The sequence below is a fragment of the Pongo pygmaeus genome, chromosome 11 (genome assembly GCF_028885625.2).
Source record: "Pongo pygmaeus isolate AG05252 chromosome 11, NHGRI_mPonPyg2-v2.0_pri, whole genome shotgun sequence".
NCBI lineage: Eukaryota > Metazoa > Chordata > Mammalia > Primates > Hominidae > Pongo > Pongo pygmaeus.
Window position 1 is genome coordinate 58749504 of NC_072384.2, and position 23866 is coordinate 58773369.

The 23866-nt window shown below is 37.4% G+C and overlaps 1 protein-coding gene across 23 annotated transcripts in view; it reads right to left on the reverse strand.

Moving 5' to 3' along the window:
- The window catches only part of WDSUB1 (WD repeat, sterile alpha motif and U-box domain containing 1), a 50882-nt gene that overhangs the window by 21884 nt on the left and 5132 nt on the right, over positions 1–23866 (reverse strand). For all 23 annotated transcript variants that reach the window (XR_008501052.2, XR_008501051.2, XM_063647569.1 and 20 more), the window contains 6 exons: positions 22426–22610; positions 18209–18301; positions 14364–14457; positions 2421–2454; positions 550–590; positions 363–469 (listed from right to left, as the gene is read on the reverse strand). Coding sequence is in view for 21 of the 23 variants with exons in the window: in XM_063647569.1 (XP_063503639.1) it covers positions 363–469; positions 550–590; positions 2421–2454; positions 14364–14457; positions 18209–18301; positions 22426–22610 (554 nt within the window). In the remaining 2 variants the exon portion in view is untranslated. The remainder of the gene's footprint in view (positions 1–362; positions 470–549; positions 591–2420; positions 2455–14363; positions 14458–18208; positions 18302–22425; positions 22611–23866) is intronic.

A 23866-nucleotide genomic window follows, 5' to 3' on the forward strand; every position in this document is an offset into this window, starting at 1 on the left:
TTTTTTTTGAGATGGAGTTTCACTCTTGTCGCCCAGGCTGGAATGAAATGGCACGATCTCAGGTCACTGTAACCTCCGCCTCCCAGGTTCAAGCGATTCTCCTGCCTCAGCATCCCGAGTAGCTGGGATTACAAGCATGCGCCATCACGCTGAGCTACTTTTTTGTATTTTTAGTAGAGACAGGGTTTCACCATGTTGGCCAGGCCGGTCTCGAACTTCTGACCTCAAGTGATACGCCCACCTTGGCCTCCCAAAGTGCTGGGATTACAGGTGTGAGCCACCGTGCCCGGCCCAATTTACTAACTTTCTGACCCTAATGGTGAGTGGGGTTGAAATGAGTGAAAAATGATGTCCTTACTAACCTTGGTGAAGTGTTTCCAGGTCAAATTGCCAGATGTTCACTGTTTTGTCCATTGAACCAGTAGCAAGTAAAAGGGTATTAGGTGCAAAAGCGCAAGTTGTGACATACCTAGTTAATAAAAATAACTATTATGTATCTTCTGACTAATTTTTAAATTATATTAATACAAAGTGAGGTTAAGTTCAGACCTGGTGTGCTGAGTCAATGTGTGAAGTATATTCTCAGTATTCTGAAAAACAATAAAAACAGCTTTAAATTAAGTAAGAGTAAAGTTACTGATGAAGACTCATTTGACATAAATGGGTTGTATACTAAGTGGATATATTAATATTTATTAGTAACTAACATAAGTTGACACTTTACTCAATGAATAGTAGAAACAGCATCTGTAACAGCATTCTCAGGTACTTACTTCACTTTTTGTCAATTATCGGCATTATTGTCTGCTAGCCACCTCCTTAGAAATTTTTAGTACAGTAGACCCTTGGCATTTGCTCATCTGTTTGAACCTACTAATAGTAACCTAAACATCTATTACCTGAAATAATTCATATTTTTGACTATGGCATTTGACTTGTACACATTGCAGGACCAGTGAGTAGAAATTAGTCCCTTGGCCGGGTGTAGTGGCTCACACCTATAATCCCAGCACGTCAGGAGGCCGAGGTGGGTGGATCACTTGAGCTCAGGAGTTTGAGACCAGCCTGGCCAACACGGTGAAACCCCATCCCTATTAAAAATATAAAATATTAGCTGGCATGGTGGCACGTGCCTATAGTCCCAGCTACTTGGGAGGCTAAGGCAGGAGAATTGCTTGAACCCGGGAGGCGGAGGTTGCAGTGAGCCGAGATCGCACCACCGCACTATGGCCTGGGCAACAGAGCAAGAGTCTGTCTCAAAAAAATAAATAAATAAATCAGTCCCTTAGAGTACACTAAGGTGTCCATCCAACATTTTAGGTGTATTTAAGTGGGACTCATACATATTTTACAGAGACAATTTGGTGTTATAATTGTTTTTGAGAATGTAAAATCTCATGAAACGTTCATGAGAAATATTAAAGATTTACCTCACCTAGCTTGAGTATTCTTTCCCATTTCTGCCAGAACACTCAGTGACTCGAACTTCTGTGTGGAAGACTAGCTTACATCACTTGCTTAACTCGCTACCCTTTGATTACTTATATCTCCATTTATTTGCTGGCATAGCTACAGCCTAAATTCAATCATTAGGAGGCTCCACTCAACATTTTCTTCTTTTGGACAATATTTTTTTCAACTACTTTATTTTTGAGACAGGGTCTCACTCAGTTGCCCAGGCTGGAGTGCAGTGGCACGATCTCGGCTCACTGCAACCTCCACCTCCGGGGTTCAAGCCATCCTCTCGCCTCAGACTCCCAAGTAGCTGGGACTACAGGGACGCACCACCACGGTCAGCTAAGTTTTTGTATTTTTGGTAGAGACGAGGTTTCACCATGTTGGCCAGGCTGGTCTTAAACTCCTGGACTCAAGCCATCTGCCTGCTTCAGCCTCCTGACATGCTAGGATTACAGGTGTGAGCCACTGCACCCGACCACAACTTGGTCTTTACCCACACATGGATCAATAAAAAACTCCTATTTTCCAAGTGCATGATAACCTATCCTTTCTTATGCCTCTCTCTAAATCCAGCCAGGACTCTAAGAATGGTAGGTCACTTTCAACCATATTCACCAAAAACCCTAGGGTAAACATTCATCCTTTGCTATTATGGAAGCCTGGTGTAAAAGTTTAATAATTGATTGTATGTGATGTTTTGAACACTGGTGCTCTTTAAATATGTATATTTTATGATCACATTTAAAATCTATTCATCTTAAAATCATTACTGAAATATTTAAGGGCTTGTTGCAGAACCAATATCTTACTTGCATAACTATTTTAGCATTTGTGAAAATATATATGTTCTTAGTCATACTAAACAGAAAAAATATATACTTTTTCTACCAGGCCTAACTTGAAGTTCAGTAGTCTAATAAACATAACTTTCATAGATCACCACAAGATTTTTAAATACTTACAGTATCATATACTATGACAGACTTATCCACTGACCTTAAAAGAAAATAAATTATAGGTGAAAAGTTCTATAAAAACAAATGCATTTATGTAATTAGTATTTTTAAGTAATTTTAGTAACTTTTCTAGAAAAGACAGATATTAACATACACTTAGAATGCAATCCTTTTGTTCATATGTATGAAAACTTTAATTCAAAAAACTACACGTGGCCAGGCGCAGTGGCTCACGCCTGTAATCCCAGCACTTTGGGAGGCTGATTCGAGCGGATCATGAGGTCACGAGTTTGAGACCAGCCTGGCCAACGTGGCAAAACCCATCTCTACTAAAAATACAGAAAAAAATTATCCAGGCATGGTGGCGTGCACCTGTAATCCCAGCTCCTCAGTAAGCTGAGGCGAGAGGATGGCCTGAACCTGGGAGGTGGAGGTTGCAATGAGCCAAGATCACGCCACTATACTCCAGCCTGGGTGGCAAAGTGAGATTCCATCTCAAAAAAAAACAACATGCCATATATAAAATTTAGAAAATTATAAGCTTTATTAAAACAACAGTATATACTATTTACACTACATGACCATGAACAGAACAAGCATCTCTGATATATAAATAAAACACAACTCTATAACAAGTTAGTAACTGAATGGGAAAAACCACAAGGAAAAGCTATTATTTGCTACTTGGTTTTGTTTCAGATAGCACTATTCTTTACCATTGATAAGGCGTGCCTTAAATACTATGTATTTAACATAGTATTATATGTTATATATATATATATAACAAAACATATATAACAAAACATATATAACAATGTATATATGTTTTGATTATGATCCATTTTTGAAAATTATAATTCTAAACTTGATGTTGACTACATGATTCCTTGTAATGGTATAAAAATTAAAAGCAGACATGTGGGGTTATTCTAGCAAAGAAAAAGAACATCACACACACAAAAATACAACATTATAACAAAATGAGTAATTTAAAACAATGGATAAATATGCCTCTATCTGGCATTTCTACCCCCCTTGGAAACAAGCTTTATGCCAGAACAATATACACTACAAGGTGAAAAAACATCTGCAATACAAGTGGTACCACACTCTGCAGAACATTAATATTTGTACTTATTAAGGCAGCTGATCACAGTCTGATCACAGGATTCACACCTATCAGCTTAAAATTCCTTGTTCAGTAGACCCTCCAATGTTGATGATGGATACTGACTACAGAATCTTTGTCATAAGTTCAAAATAGAAATTATACTTTAAAAGTTCAAAGATATAAAATAAAACACAAGAACTTGGGAAGCATATACTGTCAGCCCTCCATATCCACAGGTTTCCTATCTGTGAATTCAACCATGAATCAAAATATTAAAGAAAAACATAATAAATTGAAATATTCAGAAAAAAATAACCAAAAATAATACAAATAAAAACACTGCAAAACTATTTACATAGCCCTTACATTGTATTAGGTATTATAAGTAATCTAGAGATGATTTAAAGTATATGGATAATGTGTGTAGGTTACATGCAAATATTACACCATTTTATATAAGGGACTTGAGCATCCACAGGTTTTGGTATCCAAGGTAGCAGTCCTGGACCCAATCCCCTGCAGATACCAACAGACAACTGTAATGCATTCCGGATGCAAAAAGAATTGTAGCTTTCAGTGTTAAACTGCATCCAAAATACAATGAGAAACAGTATTGACAGCTAACACTATGTGAGTATGTATATGATGGACAAAATTTACAGACAGTTTTATTTAGTCCTAAGTTCTTCAAGGTACAAGTTCTTATTTGTGAAATATCTGAAATTCTTAGGTTAAATTCTGCTATTTTTGAGCATCCTTAAAACACACACACAACTAAAGAGTGATGTCAGCAAGATGGCAGAGTATAACTTCCCAGGTTTGTCCCCTCACAGGGACATCAATTTGAAAAAGTATCCACACACACACACAAATACTTCCATAACAGCTAAGGAAACCAGGTCTCCAGCTATAGCTGCATGGCTGGGGGTCAGGAGCATGTTAAATATTACTTTTCAAGATTATATGATGAGACGAAAGGAAAACTGGTCAACTGAAACTCATATATATATATTTTTTAAGTAAATGAACTGGTCACTGGGTGAACTGGCTTTTGGTTAATTGACCTAGAGCCCAGTTCTGCTTAAGCCTGACTTTTCTAAAGGGATAATCAGCCAAAATTTCATCTGGAGCTGGCTAGAGCCCAGCCATGCTAAGCTTACAAAGAAAATGGTTCTCTCATCTGGTCCCCATTACACTGTCTCAAATAAAATCCTCATTGGTACCACAAAACAAAAACAAAACCCCAAAATTAAAAAGAAATCCCACTTTCCTAGACTACCACCAGAGACAATTCAAACCAACTCATCACTTAATAAGCAGGATTATCCCTAGTGATCTCTATGAGCATTGGATTGGGAAGACAGAAATCAGTGCGACAAGCAAGAGTCCACATATGGGAACAGCAAGCAGTAAGGCTGAAAACACAGCCTCGAACAAAAATACAAAGCACCCTGAGTGCCTGCCCAGGGAATCTGGATGATTTCACAGGTCACAGCTAGCCATGAGGGCAATGGAATAAGTTCACTTGCTGATGAGGTATAGAAAGGAATTTGAGAAGCAAAAGGCCAAACATGAATAAACCAGTAGGAGACCACTGAATCCATGAAAAAAAAAAAAAAAACGAAAATTATAAACACATGAACAGACCTGCAGGCTCTGGAAGAAAGAAAGGATTTTAAACTCACTTCCTATTGCCTTTAGTTTAACTAATGACGATTCCAAGGAAGATGCAATAGGATTTGATAATTCATTAGATTTTGAGGAAGGTAAATTAGGGTTAGGGAAAAATAATAGAAATTTTCAATATTTTGAGATTTGAGTTTGAGAGATCAGGAGAACAATAGCCAAGTTACATAGACACAAAATAGTTTGAAACTACTGAAGCAATAAAAACCCTCAAAATATTCCCTAAATTGAAGCCGAATCAACAAACACTAAACAAAAAATCCAACTGTTTGGTGTCCCTGGTTATGTATTTTCTTCCTGCTATAGTTTATCCCCCAAATTTTCAGTACATACATTCTGCCACAATCTGCCCTGTCATCTTTCCCCCAGTTTCCTCATGAGGCAGGTATTCAACCTTTTGATACTCCATTCCTACATTTTTGTGGTGCTCTAAAACCTCAGCTCTGCTCACTCAAGAATACAAGAGAAACCCATCAATTATACCTAGACAGCTACTGGACAACATCAACAACACATAGCTATGTGCTTGACATGGACATGGTGTAATCACAGACTCCTGGAGATCCGTGACATCGCAGTGACCCATCTCAAAACTAACTTTGTACAATGGCCAAAAAACTAATCAAATACAATCACTAGCAATTATTTCCTGAGCCCAAGTATGTTCCTAAAATTTAAAGATTTTACACTTCAGTATTTTAATTTTAAATGTATTTATGTTTCTTCTCATTTAGAAAGGATTTTCAGTCTCTTACAAAGATAGAGCAAAAACAAAAGTTACGTGAAGAACCTGAAGGGGAAGAGAACGTAAGAATGAGGTGAGGGGAGAGAATGAAGGTGAAGATTAATATAGATTAATATCGAAAACACATGTCATAAGTCCAGTCCACTTTGCCAAAGAAAGGTTGCAAGTTTGATTCTGAGCTTCTTCAGTAGCAATGCAAAAAGGAAATATGATCAGTCATGCAATGTAAAATAGAAACGCAAACCCAATGCTTGGGGAAAAAGGACATGAAGCCCTCAGACTGAGACCTGACAGGACCACTTTCCCCAAGGCCTTTAGAGGAGGATGCTATGAAACATAAACCGAGTCCTCAACAACTCTTCCTGAATGAAGATAAGTTTCAAAGAGCTGTTCTGTAATGCTGCTCAGTGTAAGCCAATGGCTAATAGCTCAATTCAGAAAAACGGGGTAAAATACGTTATGTAATTGGTGTTCTGGATTACATAAATTATATCTATTATTTTATGTACTATTTAATATATATGTATTGAGCAGTGATGTCCCAAACATAATAAATGCTTTATCTGCATTTTCTTAATCTTCATAACAATGTTATGAGGAAAGTGCTGTTATATTCTCCATTTTATAGTCAGAACATGAAGCTGGGAGAAGACATGGAACCAGAACTTGTTCAAGATCCTGCAGCTAGTTAAGTGGCAAGGCTGGGGTTAAAACCCAGTTCTGTGTAATTCTAAAACCCATGTTTTTAATATTATGCTTGCTAAAATATCTTCCCCCAATGTATCAAAATTGATTCAACACAGGCACATACTCTGATGATTTCAGCCTAAAAACTTGAAAAGTGATGGTGTGGCTATTCAAATTTCACTAAAGCTCTCAGAAGACATCTGATTTCAAGCAATCTAGCATCTGATAACCCTCCATGATACACAAATGGCAACGTGTCCTTTTCAGTTACTAAATGAACTTACTTGTTCAACAGGACTGTTGGCAACATTGTAGAGAAAAAACATGATTTGCATTTTGGGAAAGATAACCTTAAGCCTTCTTCAGCTAGTCATCACTGAGCAAGAGGGGGCTGTTCATGAAAGCACTCCTAACTCGTGACAATAAACTCTATCATTTACTTACAAAATAGATAAAATATAAACAACTGTCTTGTTGGGGAGAGGAGAAACTTATTTCCCACCCCTTCTGGGGTAAGATTCTTGGCCTCTTTCCTCCCTCTCATGCCTAGCGGAAAATAAATGACAGATAACTGGACAGTGTGGGGCAAGCGCTGGGCCATGGAGCTGAGCCCCTTCTGGATTTTCTCTTTTTTCTGATCTGCACTGGCAGGGGAAGACTGCAGTGGTCCATGCTGCCCAAGAGCAGGTGGGCAAGTGGGTTGCCGATCAAAAGTCATGTTACCCAGTCCCGTATTGCCCTCTCACTGGTTTTCAACTCAAGAAAAAGAAAAGGGCCAGGCGCAGTGGTTCACACTTCTATTCACAGCACTTTGGGAGGCTGAGGCAGGCGGATCACCTGAGGTCAGGAGTTCAAGACCAGCCTGGCTAACATGGTGAAACCCTGTCTCTACTAAACATAAAAAATCAGCCAGGCGTGGTCACGGGCGCCTGTAATCCCAGCTACTTGGGAGGCTGACGCAGGAGAATCACTTGAACCTGGAAGGCAGAGGTTGCAGTGAGCTGAGATCGCGCCATTGCAGTCCAGACTGGGTAACAACAGCGAAACTCCATCTCAAAAACAACAACAACAACAACAAAAAAAAAACAACTCCTAAGTGGCTGGGCCTGGTTGCACACACCTATAGTTCCAGCTACTTGAGAGGCTGAAGTGGGATGACTGTTTGAGCCCAGGAAGTCAAGGCCAGTGAGCCACTCGAGCCTGGGTAACGGAGTGAGTACTTATCTCTAAAGCAAACACGCAAACACACACACACACACACACACACACACACACACACACACACACACACACACACACTCACTGTCTCTCTCTCTTTTCTTCCTTTCTCTCTGTCTCTCTCTCACACACAACTGTGGGCATTTTAAAAACTCATTTCCAAGGAATCCTAAACTCTGAGACTTTCTGGAAACAGGCAGATTTTATTTGAATTACAAAGACTGACCCGGCTACGTGTGGTGACTCATGCCTGTAATCCCAACACTTTGGGAGGCCAAGGTGGGAGGATCACTTGAGCCCAGGAATGAGATCCCTGACTCTACAAAAAATACAAAAATTAGCCAGGCATGGTGGCCTGCAAGTGTAGTCCCAGCTACTCAGGAGGCTGAGGTGGGAGGATCACTTGAGCCCAGGAGGTCAGGGCTGCAGTAAGCCATGATAGTGCCATCACACTCCAGCCTGGGTGACAGAGGAGACCCTGTCCCAAAAAAAAAAAGACTGACCCTTCCTGTTTGAATAGCAGCTGATATATATAATGTTTGTTGTATCTGGCTAGATCAAGAGAAGTACGGTGGAACAAAAGACAAATTCTGCTAAGGGGCTGGAGCAAAGTTATTAGGGGACAGAAGTGGAGAAAGACCAAGGGAAAAACCTCTTATGTATTTTGCTACAGGACCTGTGATGCCATCACAGCCCTGAGGGCTGGTGGAATATGTGAAGCAGATGTAAAAATCCAGCTGTCTTCTGCTATGTCAGACATTGAAAAGATCTTCAAAAATGCAGAACAATGCCACTCTTTTCACTGTTTATTTTTTCCTCAAAAAGCTAATATGCAATAATCTATTGCTTTTAAATGAATTTAAAATATTTCAGAATATTCTCGATTGTATTTTCTAGTATTATAAATAGTGATAGATGTAACCCATATAAGTAAAAGCTCTTTAGGGTAATAACTTTTAAGAGTGTCAAGGAATCTTACTTTTTTCTTGAGACGGAGTCTTGCTCTGTCGCCCAGGCTGGAGTGCGGTGGCGCAATCTGGACTCACCGCAAACTCCGCCTCCCGGGTTCACACCATTCTCCTGCCTCAGCCTCCTGAGTAGCTGGGACTACAGGCACCCGCCACCACACCCGGCTAATTTTTTGTATTTTTAGTACAGATGGGGTTTCACTGTGTTGGCCAGGACGGTCCTGATCTCCCGACCTCATGATCCGCCCGCCTCGGCCTCCCGAAGTGCTGGGATTACAGGCATGAGCCACTGCGCCCGGCCAAGGAATCTTACTTTTAAGAATGTCAAGGAATCTTAAGACCAAAAAGTCTTAAGAACCAGTGACCTAAATCATGATTCAATTCTTCACTTCTCTATTCTGACCTATAACCACATTCTGTTGTCCATTCACTTTTCATCTCTAGCCACTTATATTCATCTCTAGACACTAGTCTCCTATAACTAGGCTTTGCATGTTGGAATTGCTTTAAAAGTTTCAGAAGTTCTCCTAAATTTAATATATAAGGTTTGAACAAGTTCTAACACCATCCTAGGTTCTCAGGGGTTTTTTTGTTGTTTTTTGTTTTGAGTCAGGTTTCACTCTGTTGCCTAGGCTGGAGTGTAGTGGCACGATTGTGGCTCACTGCAGCCTCCACTGCCTAGGCTCAAGCAATCCTCCCACCTCAGCCTCCTGAGGAGCTAGGACCACAGGTGCACGCCACCATGCTTGGCTAACTTTTTATTATTTGTAGAGACCAGGTCTTCCTATGTTGCCCAGGCTGGTCTCAAACTCCTGGGCACAAGTGATCCTCCTGCCTCAGCCTCCCAAAGTGGTGGGATTACAGGCATGAGCCATCATGCCCGGTCCATCCTAGATTCTCTATTATCTCTACAATCTGTTTTTCCGGCCTCATTTCTCCTTATTTATTTGAATGTTTATTATACATTTTAATCTACTCAAGAATTTCATGCCTCCTGGAATGCTCTTTCTGTTCCTCAATCTTCCCATATCTGCATAGAAATTCTATACTGCCTTTTCCAAGGCCACCCCTATCTATGCTGTACACACCTTCATTAGTACACCTCTTTTTTCTTTTTCTTTTTCTTTTTTTTTTAAAGAGACAAGTTCTGACTTCATTGCGCAGGCTGGAGTGCAGTGGCATGATCATAGCTTGCTGCAGCCTCAAACTCCTGGGCTCAGGGGATTCTCCTGCCTCAGCCTCCCAAGTAGCTGAGACTACAGGCACACATCCCTATGCCCAGCTAATTTCTTTAATTTTTTTTTGTAGGGACTGGGTCTCACTGTGTTGTCCGGGCTGGTCTCAAACTCCTGGCCTCAAGTGATCCTTCTGCCTTGACCTCTCAAAGTGTTGGAATAACAGGCATGAGCTACCACACCCAGCCCTTAGTACACATTCTGACCTACAACCACATTCTGCTGTCCATTCACTTTTCATCTCTAGCCACTTATATTCATATACAGCCACCTTTTATCCTACTCACTTTTTTTCAGTCTCCCTCTTTGCCATACGTATTCATTCTATCTTATCATTGACTTTTAGTCACAAATAGAATCTATCATTAACGAATTGACCTATTTTTATCTACTAAGTATGATTTAAATATGCCTGTCAATTCTTCTAAAAACTAAATGTTTATTAAGTTTATTAATTTACATTTCTCATTCATTTGCCTGTATATTTGTGCAAATAAACTAGAAATATTCAGAAAAATATTTGAATGTGACCTTGAGCAACACCATATACCCAAAAGCACTTGATAATGTAAATTTCCATTTATCCAGAATGATTGGGAAAGACACATTTCCATAAATATAATGTTAACTAAGACACACATATATACAAACTGGCAAAGAATTATACTGCTATAAAATGAACTTAAAACAATACTGAGTATCACTTAACACTTCCTCCATGACTCAGAGGATAAGCACGTGTCAGGGTCTTGCAGTGTTATTAGTTCATCACCATAAACATCAACTACTAAATAGAAAAGAGGGGACTTAAAATGTCTTCAAGAGCACAAACACTGTCTTATGATTCCTTTCCTATGCCCTATTCCAACTGGCAGAGAGCTGGGCACATAATCATTCTGTCAACTAACCTGTCCCCTAACACCGCAGACAGAGTTCAACTTTATTTGTTTAAACTTTCCAATGATTTAAATTCTAGGTCAAAAGACAATTACTATAAATACTTTTTGATGATGAATAATCTTCATCTTTAGAGATGAAAGAGCCACATCTACAATAATGACAACATAACTAGTAATTTGGCTGTTTGGCAAGAATTGGAGCATATGGAAAAAAGAACCATCAGCCTTAGTCCAGACATTCTAAATGGAGGTTAGGAGCCTAAATATCTTAGCTGGAATGAAAGCTGCTATGAAGAGCCATAAATGTGGGTCAGAATGCTATGACCTGTGAGATCAGACAGGAAAGTTTTAGAAAATCTAATGGCTAGGAGAAAATATACAAAAGTATTCAAAAGGAAAAGAGTATAAAGTAATTGAATCATGCAACGGTGTTCCAGCCTATTGCCTAACAGAATAAAGCTTTGAAAAATAAAAGCCAAGGTTGACAATTTCAACACAGAACTGGAAATCATAAAAAGTGACACCACTGAAAAAAATTGCCAAATAGGAATTCTAGGACCAAAAAATAAAATAAGCAAAATTAAGAATTCAATGGACCAGTTTAATATATTAGCTGAAGAAAGGAAAGGGAAAACCATCCAGAACGAAGCACAGGAAACAGGAAAAAACAAACAAAAAAAAACAAAACAGAAGCATAAATACAAAAGAGAGAATAAAGTTTACAGTGAGGTGTAATGTGCCTTTAATTGGAATCCCAGAATTAGAGGACAGAAAGAAAGGAACAGAGGCAATATCTGAAGAGATAATAAATAAGAATTTTCCAAAAGTGGTAAAATATCTTTCCACAGAATTTTTTTTTTTTTTTTTTTTTTTGAGATGGAGTCTTGCTCTGTCACCCAGGCTGGAGTGCAATGGTGTGATCTTAGCTCACTGCAACCTCCACCTCCTGGGTTCAAGCAACTCTCCTGCCTCAGCCTCCTGAGTAGCTGGAATTACAGGTGCCCACCACCATGCCTGGCTAATTTTTATATTTTTAGTAGAGATGAGGTTTCACCATGTTAGCCAGGCTGGTCTTGAACTCCTGAGCTCAAGTGATAGGCCTGCCTCTGCCTCCCAAAGTGCTGGGATTACAGGCATGAACCACCACGCCCCGCCAAATATCATTCCAAGGATTTAAGAAGTTCAATGAATTCCAAGCAAACTAAATAGGAAACTCATATGTAGATACAAAGTGGATGTGCAAAAACCTCAAAACAGAAAATTTCATGAGCAGCCAGAGAAAAACACATGAATTACATCCAAAGGAACAACAGTTAGAATGAAACTAACTTCTCTATAGCAATACAGAACAATAATATACCCTAAAATTTGTTTGTTCCAACAAAGCAAGGTTGGTTTAACATTTAAAAATCTTGTAATTCACTCCACTAACAGAGTAACAGAGAAAAATTATATCATCTCAAAAGATGTAGGAAAAATCATCTGATGAAATACAATACCCTTGCATGATTAAAAAAAAAAAACAACAACAAAACTTTTACAAACTAAAAGGAATAGAAGAATAAAGCTTATCTCCCCAAAACCTACAATGATCATATTGAACAATGAAAGCTTTCCCTCTGCAGTGAGGAATCAGACAAGGCCTGTTATTGCCGCTTTTATTATCCTGGTGGTATCAACAGTTCAGTAAAGCACAGAAGATACCAAAGATATAAGGATTAGAAAGGAAGGAACAAAACCATCATTATCCACAAATGATCTGGTTTCGCATACATATAATCCCAAATAAGAAATTTCCTAGGTAAGTCCAATTTATTTCCATTACATATTTCCTTATATTGGCCACATCTTTTATATACTAACAACAAGTGCCTAGAAAGAAGGCTAATAAAAGATGAGAACTTCTACACAGAAGACAATTATTAAAATTCAAAGATAAATACAAGGAAGAAATATGCAATATTCTCAGATTACAAGACCAATATTATAAAGATGTCAATTCTCCCCAAATTCATCAGACTCTATATAACCCTAATTAAAACCCAAACAGGTTTGTGTGTGTAGAGACAGGAATTGGGGCAATTTAACAAATTGATTCTAAAATTTACATGAAAATGTCAATAGCTAGGAATAGACAACATATAAAGCCTGGGAAAGACAGAATGATATTAGAGCAAGGACAGAAACAGAACAAAGTAGCAGAAACAGTAGTTAAGAAACAGACTCACAAATATATTGTCAGTGATTTCTGACAAGGAATTACAACAAAATGGAGGAGAAAAGTGGTCTTTTCAATACATAGTACTAGGACAACTGGATATTCACGTAGAAAGGAATAAAATGGGATTCCTATTGCACATCATACACATTAAGTGTGAAAGGCAAAACAAAGAAGGTCTTAGAATATAGGAAAATATCTTCATGACCTCAGAACATAAAGAAGCTGACTACACTAAAATTATAAACTGTGAAAAGGCAAATCTAGAGGGTGGGAAAATGTATTTGCAACTAGCAACAAATGGCTCAAATATAAAAATACACACACACACACACACATACATATATAACAACAAATCAGTAAGAAAAAGATAACCTAGGAAAAAAAATGGGCCGGAGGCATGAACAGGCACTTCATAGAAGAGAAGATACATATAGCTAATAAACTCCTGAAAAGGTTCCAGCCACTTTGTTCTGGGGAAACGCAAATTAAAACCATAGTAAGGCAACACTACACACTCATCAGAATGGCTAAAATTTTAAAAACTCACAATACCGAGTATAGGCTAGGATACAAAACAACACTGCTATAGAAGTATTAATTGTTCAGCCACTTGGAAACTGTTGTTATCTGCCAAAGTTGAAAATGCACATATTCTATGACTCAGCAAGGCCATTCCTATGTACTTATCTTACAGAAATGCATGAACATGTACACCAGGACATACAATATATTCATAGAATTATTATTGTAATGCTCTCAAACCAGAAACAATCATATAAACATTAACATTAAAATGAACTATTATATATATTATAATGTATCCATGCCATGGAATATTACACAGCAATGAAAATCAATGGGCCACAGCTCCGGGCAATAATATGAATTAATGTCACAAGTGTAATGTTGAGTACAGGAAGCCTGACGAAATAATTCATATTGCATAATTTGTTTTAGGTTAGTTTTAAAGAAAACAGCAGTAGTGCATATGATCTAACATGTTGTCACCAAAAAGGGGCACTTGGAAGCGGAGGGCTTCTGGGGCAGAACCAGCAATGTTCTATTTCTTGACCTTTGTGGTGGCTCATCAAGCTATTCTTTGAGGTTTTACGTACTTTTCCGTGTGTCTGTTTGATTTCATATAAAAATGGTTTAGGAAAATTAAACCAACTAGCTTACCCTGAGACTAGCATCTGCCCATCATGGGAAAAAGCACAAGCCAGAACAGGAGCACAGTGCCCACTCAGTGTACTTTTATATTTTAATTCAAAACCTGCAAATAACAAGGTAACAGAGATTAGAAAAATGACCATGCTTAGAATTGATTTTTAAGTCAACACCATTTCACTTATTTATTTAACAAATAATCTTTGAGTGCCTAAAGGACACAAAAATTAAAAACCCTCATGCAGCTCAGATATCTACAAGGAAATAATTGGGATGCAGTGTGATTAGCTGGTTTCTGTTGACTAAAGAATAAAGTCAAGTTTTTAAAGAATTAAAGTAGTTTTACTCAGAAGTCTTACTGAGGACTACAGACTAAGGCCTATGGCCTAGGAGCTACAGGGCAATCTGTGAGACCACTCCAAAGCAGCGTTTCAGCCTGCTGCGTACATACAGGTGGTAGAGGTTTAGTATGTGCAAAATCACATCAAACAGAAGTTACATTAAAGCAGAATCACATCAAGGTCTGGGTTTAAGAGTACATCTGGTTATAGATTACTAAAGTGCATTCGGTTACGGATTGCAGAAACATGATCACTAACCCCACTGGATGTTATCTCAGGTAAGAAAAGGCAAGGCTGGGCTCATTTATCTTTTAAGGAATGTAGTGACTCAGGCAAGAGACATGGGGGACTCTGTGCTCTCCTCTGTTTTGTCTTCAAGGCATTCCTCCAGAGAGCTGCACGTTGTCACAGAGTCGGGGGATTTTTCAAATTATGATGGCAAGCAGAAAGGAGCAAACATGGCTTCTTGTGTTTGTTACTCTGTCTCACATTTCAAAAGCTCAGTAATGGATTTTAAAAAGCAGCTCAACAAAGGCTAGATGGGGTAATTTCATAACTGCCAAAATTTTTAAACTTTTAAACTATACCACAACTTTAGTGTCTGATAAAAACAAAATACGCCAATTGCCCAAAAGACTTAAAAAAATGCTTATAATTTTTTAAATCTGGCACTTAAAAATATTTTCTCATCCTGTAAAAAAATACTTTCTCATCCTGTAAATAATCAATGGTAATTTACACATCTTGTAATTCCAATATTATCTTTATAAAATATAACACTCTACAAAGTATAAAAAAGTATAAAATCCTTTTTATGCTTTTAGAATTACTAAATATAAACATCACAACTATTTTAAAAGTATACTGAGGGAATTCAATATATTTTGGTGACAACCTATAAAAATAAAAAGAAATTGGCAGGGGTTGGGGGGAAGGAAAAGGAAATACACAAGGGAAATTTATAACTACATCAGACACAATAAAACCTTTTTCAAAGTGTTCAATGTCTTTTAGTGAGGATAACAAGCATTTAACTAAAGAAAAAGGTCATCAGAGTAAGTAAAAGTTTCAAGCTCAAAACAGGAAAAAAAATATATTTTTATCTGGGAGAGCAGAGATACACACTAAAGGCACCGTGCTAAGTGCTAGAAATACAATGATGAACTTCAAAAGGCTTTAATTCTAACTGGGAACAGAGCAATAAATAGGCATGATTAATCAAACAAAGGAAACATATTAAGTTGCAAACCAAATTAAGACTATAAAACTTCAATACAACAATAATAGGTTATGTCCTCAAGTATAAGACCCATATGTCTCTCTACTCCTCCCCACAAATAAGCAAATAATAAGATACAAATAGTGATAAATGCTTTATGAAAAGATTTTATTTTTATTATTTTTTTTTTTGAGAGCATCTCCTTCTGTCACCCAGGCTGGAGTGCAGTGATACAGTCTCGGCTCACTGCAACCTCCGCCTCCTGGGTTCAAGTGATTCTCCTGACTCAGGCTCCCAAGAAGCTGGGACTACAGGGGTGCACTACCACACCTGGCTAATTTTTGTATTTTTGTCGAGACAGGGTTTCACCATGTTGGCCAGGCTGGTATTGAACTCCTGACCTCAAGTGATCCGCCTGCCTCAGCCTCCCAAAGTGCTGGGATTATAGGCATGAGCCACCATGCCCGGCCTTATGAAAAGGTTTTAACTGCACGTTTATAAACTGTCATGTATGTTTTTGTTAAAAAGTCAGTGTCAACATATTTTCCAGTAAACATATGAAAGGCTTTACTTTTGAACAATTACTAAAGGAACATATTTATTTCCTGATAAAAGGTTCTTCTCTATACACTATACACTAGGATAATTATGAACAACAAAAATATAGTTTGTCATTTAACTGAAGCTTACTAGGTAACAAATAACAATATTTTGAGGCTCCTGAATCAATCAAGATGACCACAATATTTCAGATTCCCCATGAAAATGTCAAGGAAGGAATTAATAAAGACAGAAATGTACACTGGTAAAGAGAGTGCGAAGAGGGGCATCAGCAAACCAGAAACTGAATCAACTATGGGGAGGCAGAAAGCACATTAAGTAATGAAGTATAAAAGAATAACAGCCCAGCATACAAAGAGACGGGGGTATAGCCAAGAAAGTTATTCTGCCCTAGAAAACACCCCAAGACTGGCCAAGTGCAGTGGCTCATGCCTGTAATCCCAGCATTTTGAGAGGCCAAGGTGGGAGGATCATTTGAGGCCCAGAGTTCGAGACCATCCTGAGAGACAAACTGAGACACTGTCTCTATAAAAAATTTAAAAATTAGCCAGGGCAAGACCAGGGAGAGGAGATGGAGAGGGTAGGAAGAAAATACCTCAAGGTTCCAGAATATCAATAGCCAGGAAAAAGGAAAATTAGAATGACACAGACATAGACCTGAAAAGAGAAAAATTAACTGACTGACTGTATACAGACCATTCAGTGTCTACCTCCAATCTCTCCCCAACTTCACCCTTAGTATGCTGCACAAAAAAGCCAAGCATTTATCCCTGGCGAAACCTTTCAAAAAAAACAACTGCCTGGGAAGCTCTAGGGTGACAGCGTGTCTACTCCCTAAGTCCCCAATCCCTCACCCAGAAGGGCCAACTACCCACCTCCTCATCCTAGAGGGAAGCCAGCAATAACAAACCACTTCTGTGCACAGAGCTTCTAAACATTGTCTAATTCTTAAATGCAAACAGAATACTAAGCAAAAAGGGGACCCAATTGCAAACAAAGATCAGAAAACAGAAGGGAACTTAAAGCAAAAACTCCTAAATGACATCCCGCGAGTTTTGAGATCTTACATTTATAAAGGACACCATGAAAAGAAAACAAAGAAGATGGTGAGCTTTCAGAATCTGAAAATATGATTAATGCGATAAAAGATTCAAAAAAAGGTTAAGAGAAAAAGCAGAGAAATTTTCCCCTAAAGTACAAGAAAAGAGAGAGAAATGTGGGGGATAAAAAAAGAGAATCAATTCAGGAGGCCCAACATTCAATTAATGGAAGTTGTAAAAAGAGAGATGAATTAAAGAAATAACATAACGGAATAGTTTATTCCAAAACTGTACAAAATAAGCTTCCTGACTGAAAGGGTCACCTGATGGAATAGTACAATGGATGGGAAAAGACCCACACACTAACAAAAAGCAGTACCTACAGTGAATAAATAAAAAAATGTAGTGGTATAAACAATGTTTACAGAAACTGTGAAAACCACAAAGGAGTTGAAATCAAGTGCAAAGTGGTCACCTCTGGTGAGCAGAAATGTGCATGGCAGTAGTATGGGTGAGGTCATGATCAGCAATGAGCATCTGATTTTTAAATCATGTATATTACTTTGACTAAAAGTTTCTTAAACCATATTTTAATACTTACTTTTAGATACTCAGGGTACCTTAAGTAAAAAGATTAAATAGAAATTTTATCCAGACCACAAATAATTTTAGAGAAGCACTATTTAGCATACATACCTAAGATATGGGTAAAAGAAACAATCCAAATTTTGACTTGGCAATCCTGACCACATGATGCCAATCGAAAAAACTGAAGACCTTGTTCTCCATCTAAAATTTATTAAAAATAAATACAGAGAATTTGTAAAACAACGAAACCCCCAAAAAATTCCCATTTCTTATACTAAGATCTATTAATTCTACTCATTTAAACCATGTTCACAAGCTATTAGTTAACTTAAACTATTTAACAAATGTTGATTAAAGAATTTCTTTTAAACAAGGTACTATATGGGATTATTAGTCCTCAAGTTGCTACAAGAAAATACCTTTCATTTTCCTTCCTCAAAGAATAGAACTCAAGGCTGCAAGAACCAATATTGAGCCACTAAATAGAGCATCCTCCTCTAACTCAATTTTAGAGTCTATGAGGCTAGCATTGATAGGAAAAATTAGGAAGAAAAGTCAGTTACTTTGAGAGTGTTAAATGTTTAATCATTCCCAACCTTTTTTAAGGTCATAGCAATTTCTTCCTCTTTTTTTTTTTTTTTTTTTTTTTGAGACGGAGTCTCGCTCTGATGCCCAGGCTGGAGTGCAGTGGTGCAATCTCGGCAGCTAACCTCAACCTCCACCTCCCAGGTTCAAGCAATTCTCCTGCCTCAGCCTCCCAAGTAGCTGAGATTATAGGCATGTGCCACCACGCCCGGCTAATTTTTGTGTTTTTAGTAGAGACAGGGTTTCACCATATTGGCCAGGCTGGTCTTGAACTCCTGACCTTGCAATCCACCTGCCTCAGCCTCCCAAAGTGCTAGGATTACAGGCGTGAGCCACTGCACTGGCCTAATGTCATATCAGTTTCTTAAAAGCCTGGTCTATAGTTCGCATGGAATAATAATGGGAATTTTTTTCCATTTGACTTAATCAAGCCAAAGGCTGGAATTATAGAAATCAAAAATAACATCAATTCACTCCATTTGGTCGAAAATATTATATTATTTAGGGAAAGTAACCCGTTAAATGGTGTCCCAGAAGCGCTACTACTTTACACTTACTTAATTTTAGTGTATCATTATATATCTACTAGATTAAGTTCCTAAACAATTTTGGATAATGTAAATATTGATATCATCAATGCAATTTTATACAAGTTGCACCTAATATCACATGTAGTTTCATCAAGTAAGTTTTGGCACTCATATGCAGTAAAGCACAATTAAGAAATTGAGGCTGGGCATGGTGGCTGAAGTCTGTAATCCCAGCACTTTGAGAGGCTGACACCAGGAGTTTGAGACCAAGCTAGGAAAGATGGTAAGACCCCATCTCTACAAAAAAATTTTTAAATTAGCCGGGTGTGGTGGCACACATCGGTAGTTGTAGCTACTTAGGAGGCCGAGGCAGGGGATCTCCTTGAGCCCAAGAGTTTGAGGCTGCAGTGAGCTATGATCACACCACTGCACTCTAGCCTGGATGACGGAGCAAGACCCTGTCACCAAAACAGAAATCTAACATCCATCTTAAGATTGCACTCTGGCTTAACAAATTTTCAGTATATAAAATTTAACAAATGTATACACCTGGGCATGTAAATTTTTTCTATGGACTCTGCCTCTTTGAAAGTACAAACACTTTACTAACAAACAACGAACTAAATTCCATTTCACTGAAAGCTTTTCCAACTCCATGGGACTTCCATATTTCAGTAGCATTTTTGTTTCTTTCGGTAGCATAGGTTTACCCAAAATGTATCCTTTCTAAGAGAGATCTTGAGGGATACGAGCAATTCCTGATAATCACTGTCTTTTTAAGACAAAACATTTTATTCAATAAACGGCTGAGAGCAAAATATTTCTGTATTAGACCTAATTAGCAACCCTATTTGTTTCTTAACTAAATAGATCCTTTGAAGTTAATTCTGAAGTTCTCTAAATAGTGAAAATTCAGCTAAGACAATGGAAAATTACACAGGTTAAAATGTGCTTATGTTCAGTATCTAATATTTAGAAACATACTTTTCTTCAGGAAAAATATTTAAATTATAATAACCTAACCTACACTTTATCATTTAAAAACTGGAGAGAAATGATCATTTACTCTCAGGTGCAAACAGGATTATTTTTCCTTATTTCAGCAAAATGTCACAAGATAAGTCAATATGTCATAAGTATTTACAGATAATAACAAACACTAAATTAAACAAATTTAAATTATATACTGTCTTCTAAATAAATACAGTTGTTCCCAAAAATTCCTACAATAATCACTTTAAAGCATGTATCAATTTCTTTCAGAGAATTTACTCATAAGGTTAAGATATATTTCAACAGCAACACTAAAGGAACTAAAGAAGGCACAAAGATTAAAATTATACCGAGAGACGTGTATATGTTCTAAAGGCAGGGTGGTGATGTGGGTATCATTTCAGAATCTCACCTAGAATTCTCTGCCTGGTTTAGTGAGCCTTTCCTGACCCTATAAGCTCCCACTCTTTCTAAATGCAGGACAAAAAAGCCCTTATTTTTATTCTAATATTAACTAATATAATGGTATTTTCATTGGAAATCTATCTTCAGATCATTTAGAACCAAAAAAGGAACCTAGATCTCTCCACACTTATATAATTCACCAGATTCATTGAGTGCCTACAAGATGTGGAGAAGGTCCCACAGAAATGGAAGCAATGGCTTGTTTGTTACAAGCTGTTCTTAGAGTAAAATATCACAGAACAATATATTAAAAGAATAACTGCCTTAATTAAATTAGGGAGGGAGTTTAATATAAGAATGGGTTTATGAAAAGAAAATCTATTATTTCAGCAAATCATTAAAAGGAATCTTACTCATCAATCTACATTTCAAGGCCTACTCTGTATCAGGCACGATGAAGAAAAGAGACCCAGGCCCTGCCTGCCTGGAGCTTACAAGCTAATAGGAAAAACACCATTAAATATTACCCATATAAATATAGAATTAAAAATTGTGATACTTAGTACTGTAATAGAAAAATAAAGCATGCAAAAAAAGACTATATCAAAATTATACAGATTTAGTGCAGGGGTTAAGAGCAGGAGAGACTTATCTTTAGTGATTTTCAGCCAAATTCTAAAGGATATTAACAGCAAACCAGGTAAAGGCTCTGCACATGAAACCCTTGGAAAAATTTTAGAAACATTCCAGGAATTAAAGAAAGTCAATGTGGCAAAAAATGCATGAGGCCAAGAGCAATTTGAGATTGGGGGAAGCAGAACATGTTTTGCTTTTGGGATTTGAGATCTTAATCATATCTTAACAAGCCATTGATGGGCTTGAAAAGGGGGGAAATAGCAAAACCTTCCTGTCTACTCTCTGGACCTGTTTTGTCCAATAGGGCAGTGACTGGCCATATGTAGGTACCAAAGACTTGAAATGCAGCTAGTCCAAATTGAAATGTACTATCTATAATATACATACCAGATTTCAAAGACTTAGTACAAAAGATAAAATCTTATTAATAATTTTTATCAATTATTGAAACTACATTATAGATATATCAGGATATATTATTAATTAATTTCATCTACTACTACAACATTTTAAATTTTCCTGAGTGGCTTGCATTACGTTCTTATGGATAGCACTGGTCTGGTAACAAGACTGCAGGGGGACAAAAGCTACAGAACTCCCATCCACTAACATGGAAAATGAAAACTCTAAAGAACTTTCCAAATCACTGTACCTATTTAAAACCAAGAGACTATATTCAGGAGTTTTGCTTATTTCTAAAAAACGAATTGTGTTGGCAAACATTTTATAAATTTAGCTTTTGGAAGATTAAATTAGTAAATGGAAAACAGCTTCTATTTCCAATTTTTAAAGTTTACATTTCTACTTGACTATCAATATACTGTTCTTTTAATTGCAATTATATCAATAGGGTTAGGTCCTCTAAATTGCCATATCCAAGGAATCTGAATCTGTTGTACCAATTTGAGTCACCCCCTGCATATAATAAAGAATGTAATTTTCTTGCAGGAAACTCCAAGACCAAAAAAAAAAAAAGAATGCGATTTTCTCATATATTTTTTCATGATTTCATTTTTGGTCAAAAAAGAGAGAAGGATAATCCCTTTACAGGAATAAATTAAGAGGGCTCCTAACTCTACTAATGATAACATAAAAAAGAATAAAAGAATGAAAAGTCATATACAGCACAAATTACAAATAGGAATTTCTAGTGCTTTAAAGAATAAAATAACCAACCAGAAACTGGCTGTGAAGAAAAATCGCAGCAGGTAATTCCAAGATCGTGTGCTTTTTCATTATGCAGACACCTCATTTTATCATCCCACACTGTTAAATCACCACATGAGGAGCCAGTGACAAAGAAGCTTCCATTAGGAGAAAATGCACATGCCGCCAAGGAGCCATCCTTAACACTACCACATCTGAAATAAAAGCAAAAAGTGCGTTTTCATTTCAGAGTATCCTTTACTTTATACCACAGTCTCTAACAGCAGCTTGATACAGTGAAAAGAGAATAAATGGCTATCACAGAACTACAGAGAAAGGACAATTGATGCCTACAGAAATAAAATATCATTTATATGCTATGAACTGAGATATACTGTCTAAAAGCAAGGGAGGATTTAAATATCCTCCCTTAAACATTTTAACTGGTATGTTCAAGCCTAAATTACAAACCAAAGTCCACATATCTTCATATTTTTCCACAGGGCAAACCAGTATAAACACATTAAAATCTGTAAAACTTAACCAGAAAAGCAACGACAAGCAACATCAACTACAGCCATATTTTTTAAAAAAGGTAAGATAAAACTATTTTTATTGGAAAATATGTTATTGGAGTCAAAGGTACCTTCAACGTCTGTATTAAAAATTACCCAGAAGCAATGGCGAGGTCTTCAAATATAAATTATTTATGAAAGGAAAATGCTGTGGGCAAGTTAAAATTATGTTAGGAAGACAGGGAGGCACTGTGCTGAAGTATTAGTATTTGCTCAATTAGGAAAAATAAGCTGTTAAAAACCCAACAATTAACGCACTGTCCCATCCAGCAGGGTATCTATCATTTATATATAATTAATTACATAGTTTAGGGATAGTTATGCTATAGAGCCAGAAGTCGTCATTGGATAAGATTCCTTAGCTGGCAGCTGGATTTCATGCATATAAAAAAGATATTTGACCTAAGTGTTTATTATCATCACTTAAAACACGTCACCCTCTTCAACCCAAAGACCTAAACTTAAATGAGCAATAGTTGTTGACCAACTGGCATTTGTGCTCTGAAAGATGTTGGGAGACAGAAGGAGGGGGAGGTACACTAGGCTCTTTTAATTGGTAATTACTTACAACCGCATGGTTTCTAATGTACTTAATGTCATCTAAAAGTGTTAGTGTGAAAATTTTAACTTTTTTTTGAGACGGGGTCACTCAGTCACTCAGGGTGGGGTACAGTAGTGCAATCCTAGCTCACTGCAGCCTCAAACTCCTGGGTTCAGGTGATCCTCTCACCTCAGCCTCTGGAGTAGCGACGACTACAGGCACACGCCACCACACCTAGCTAATAAAAATAACTTTTGTTATGTATATTTTGCCACAATATAAATAAATGTGAATAGTTTTAATGTTGTTAAATTGCAACACAACATTACCAATGTAAATTAATTGTTTTTTTCCA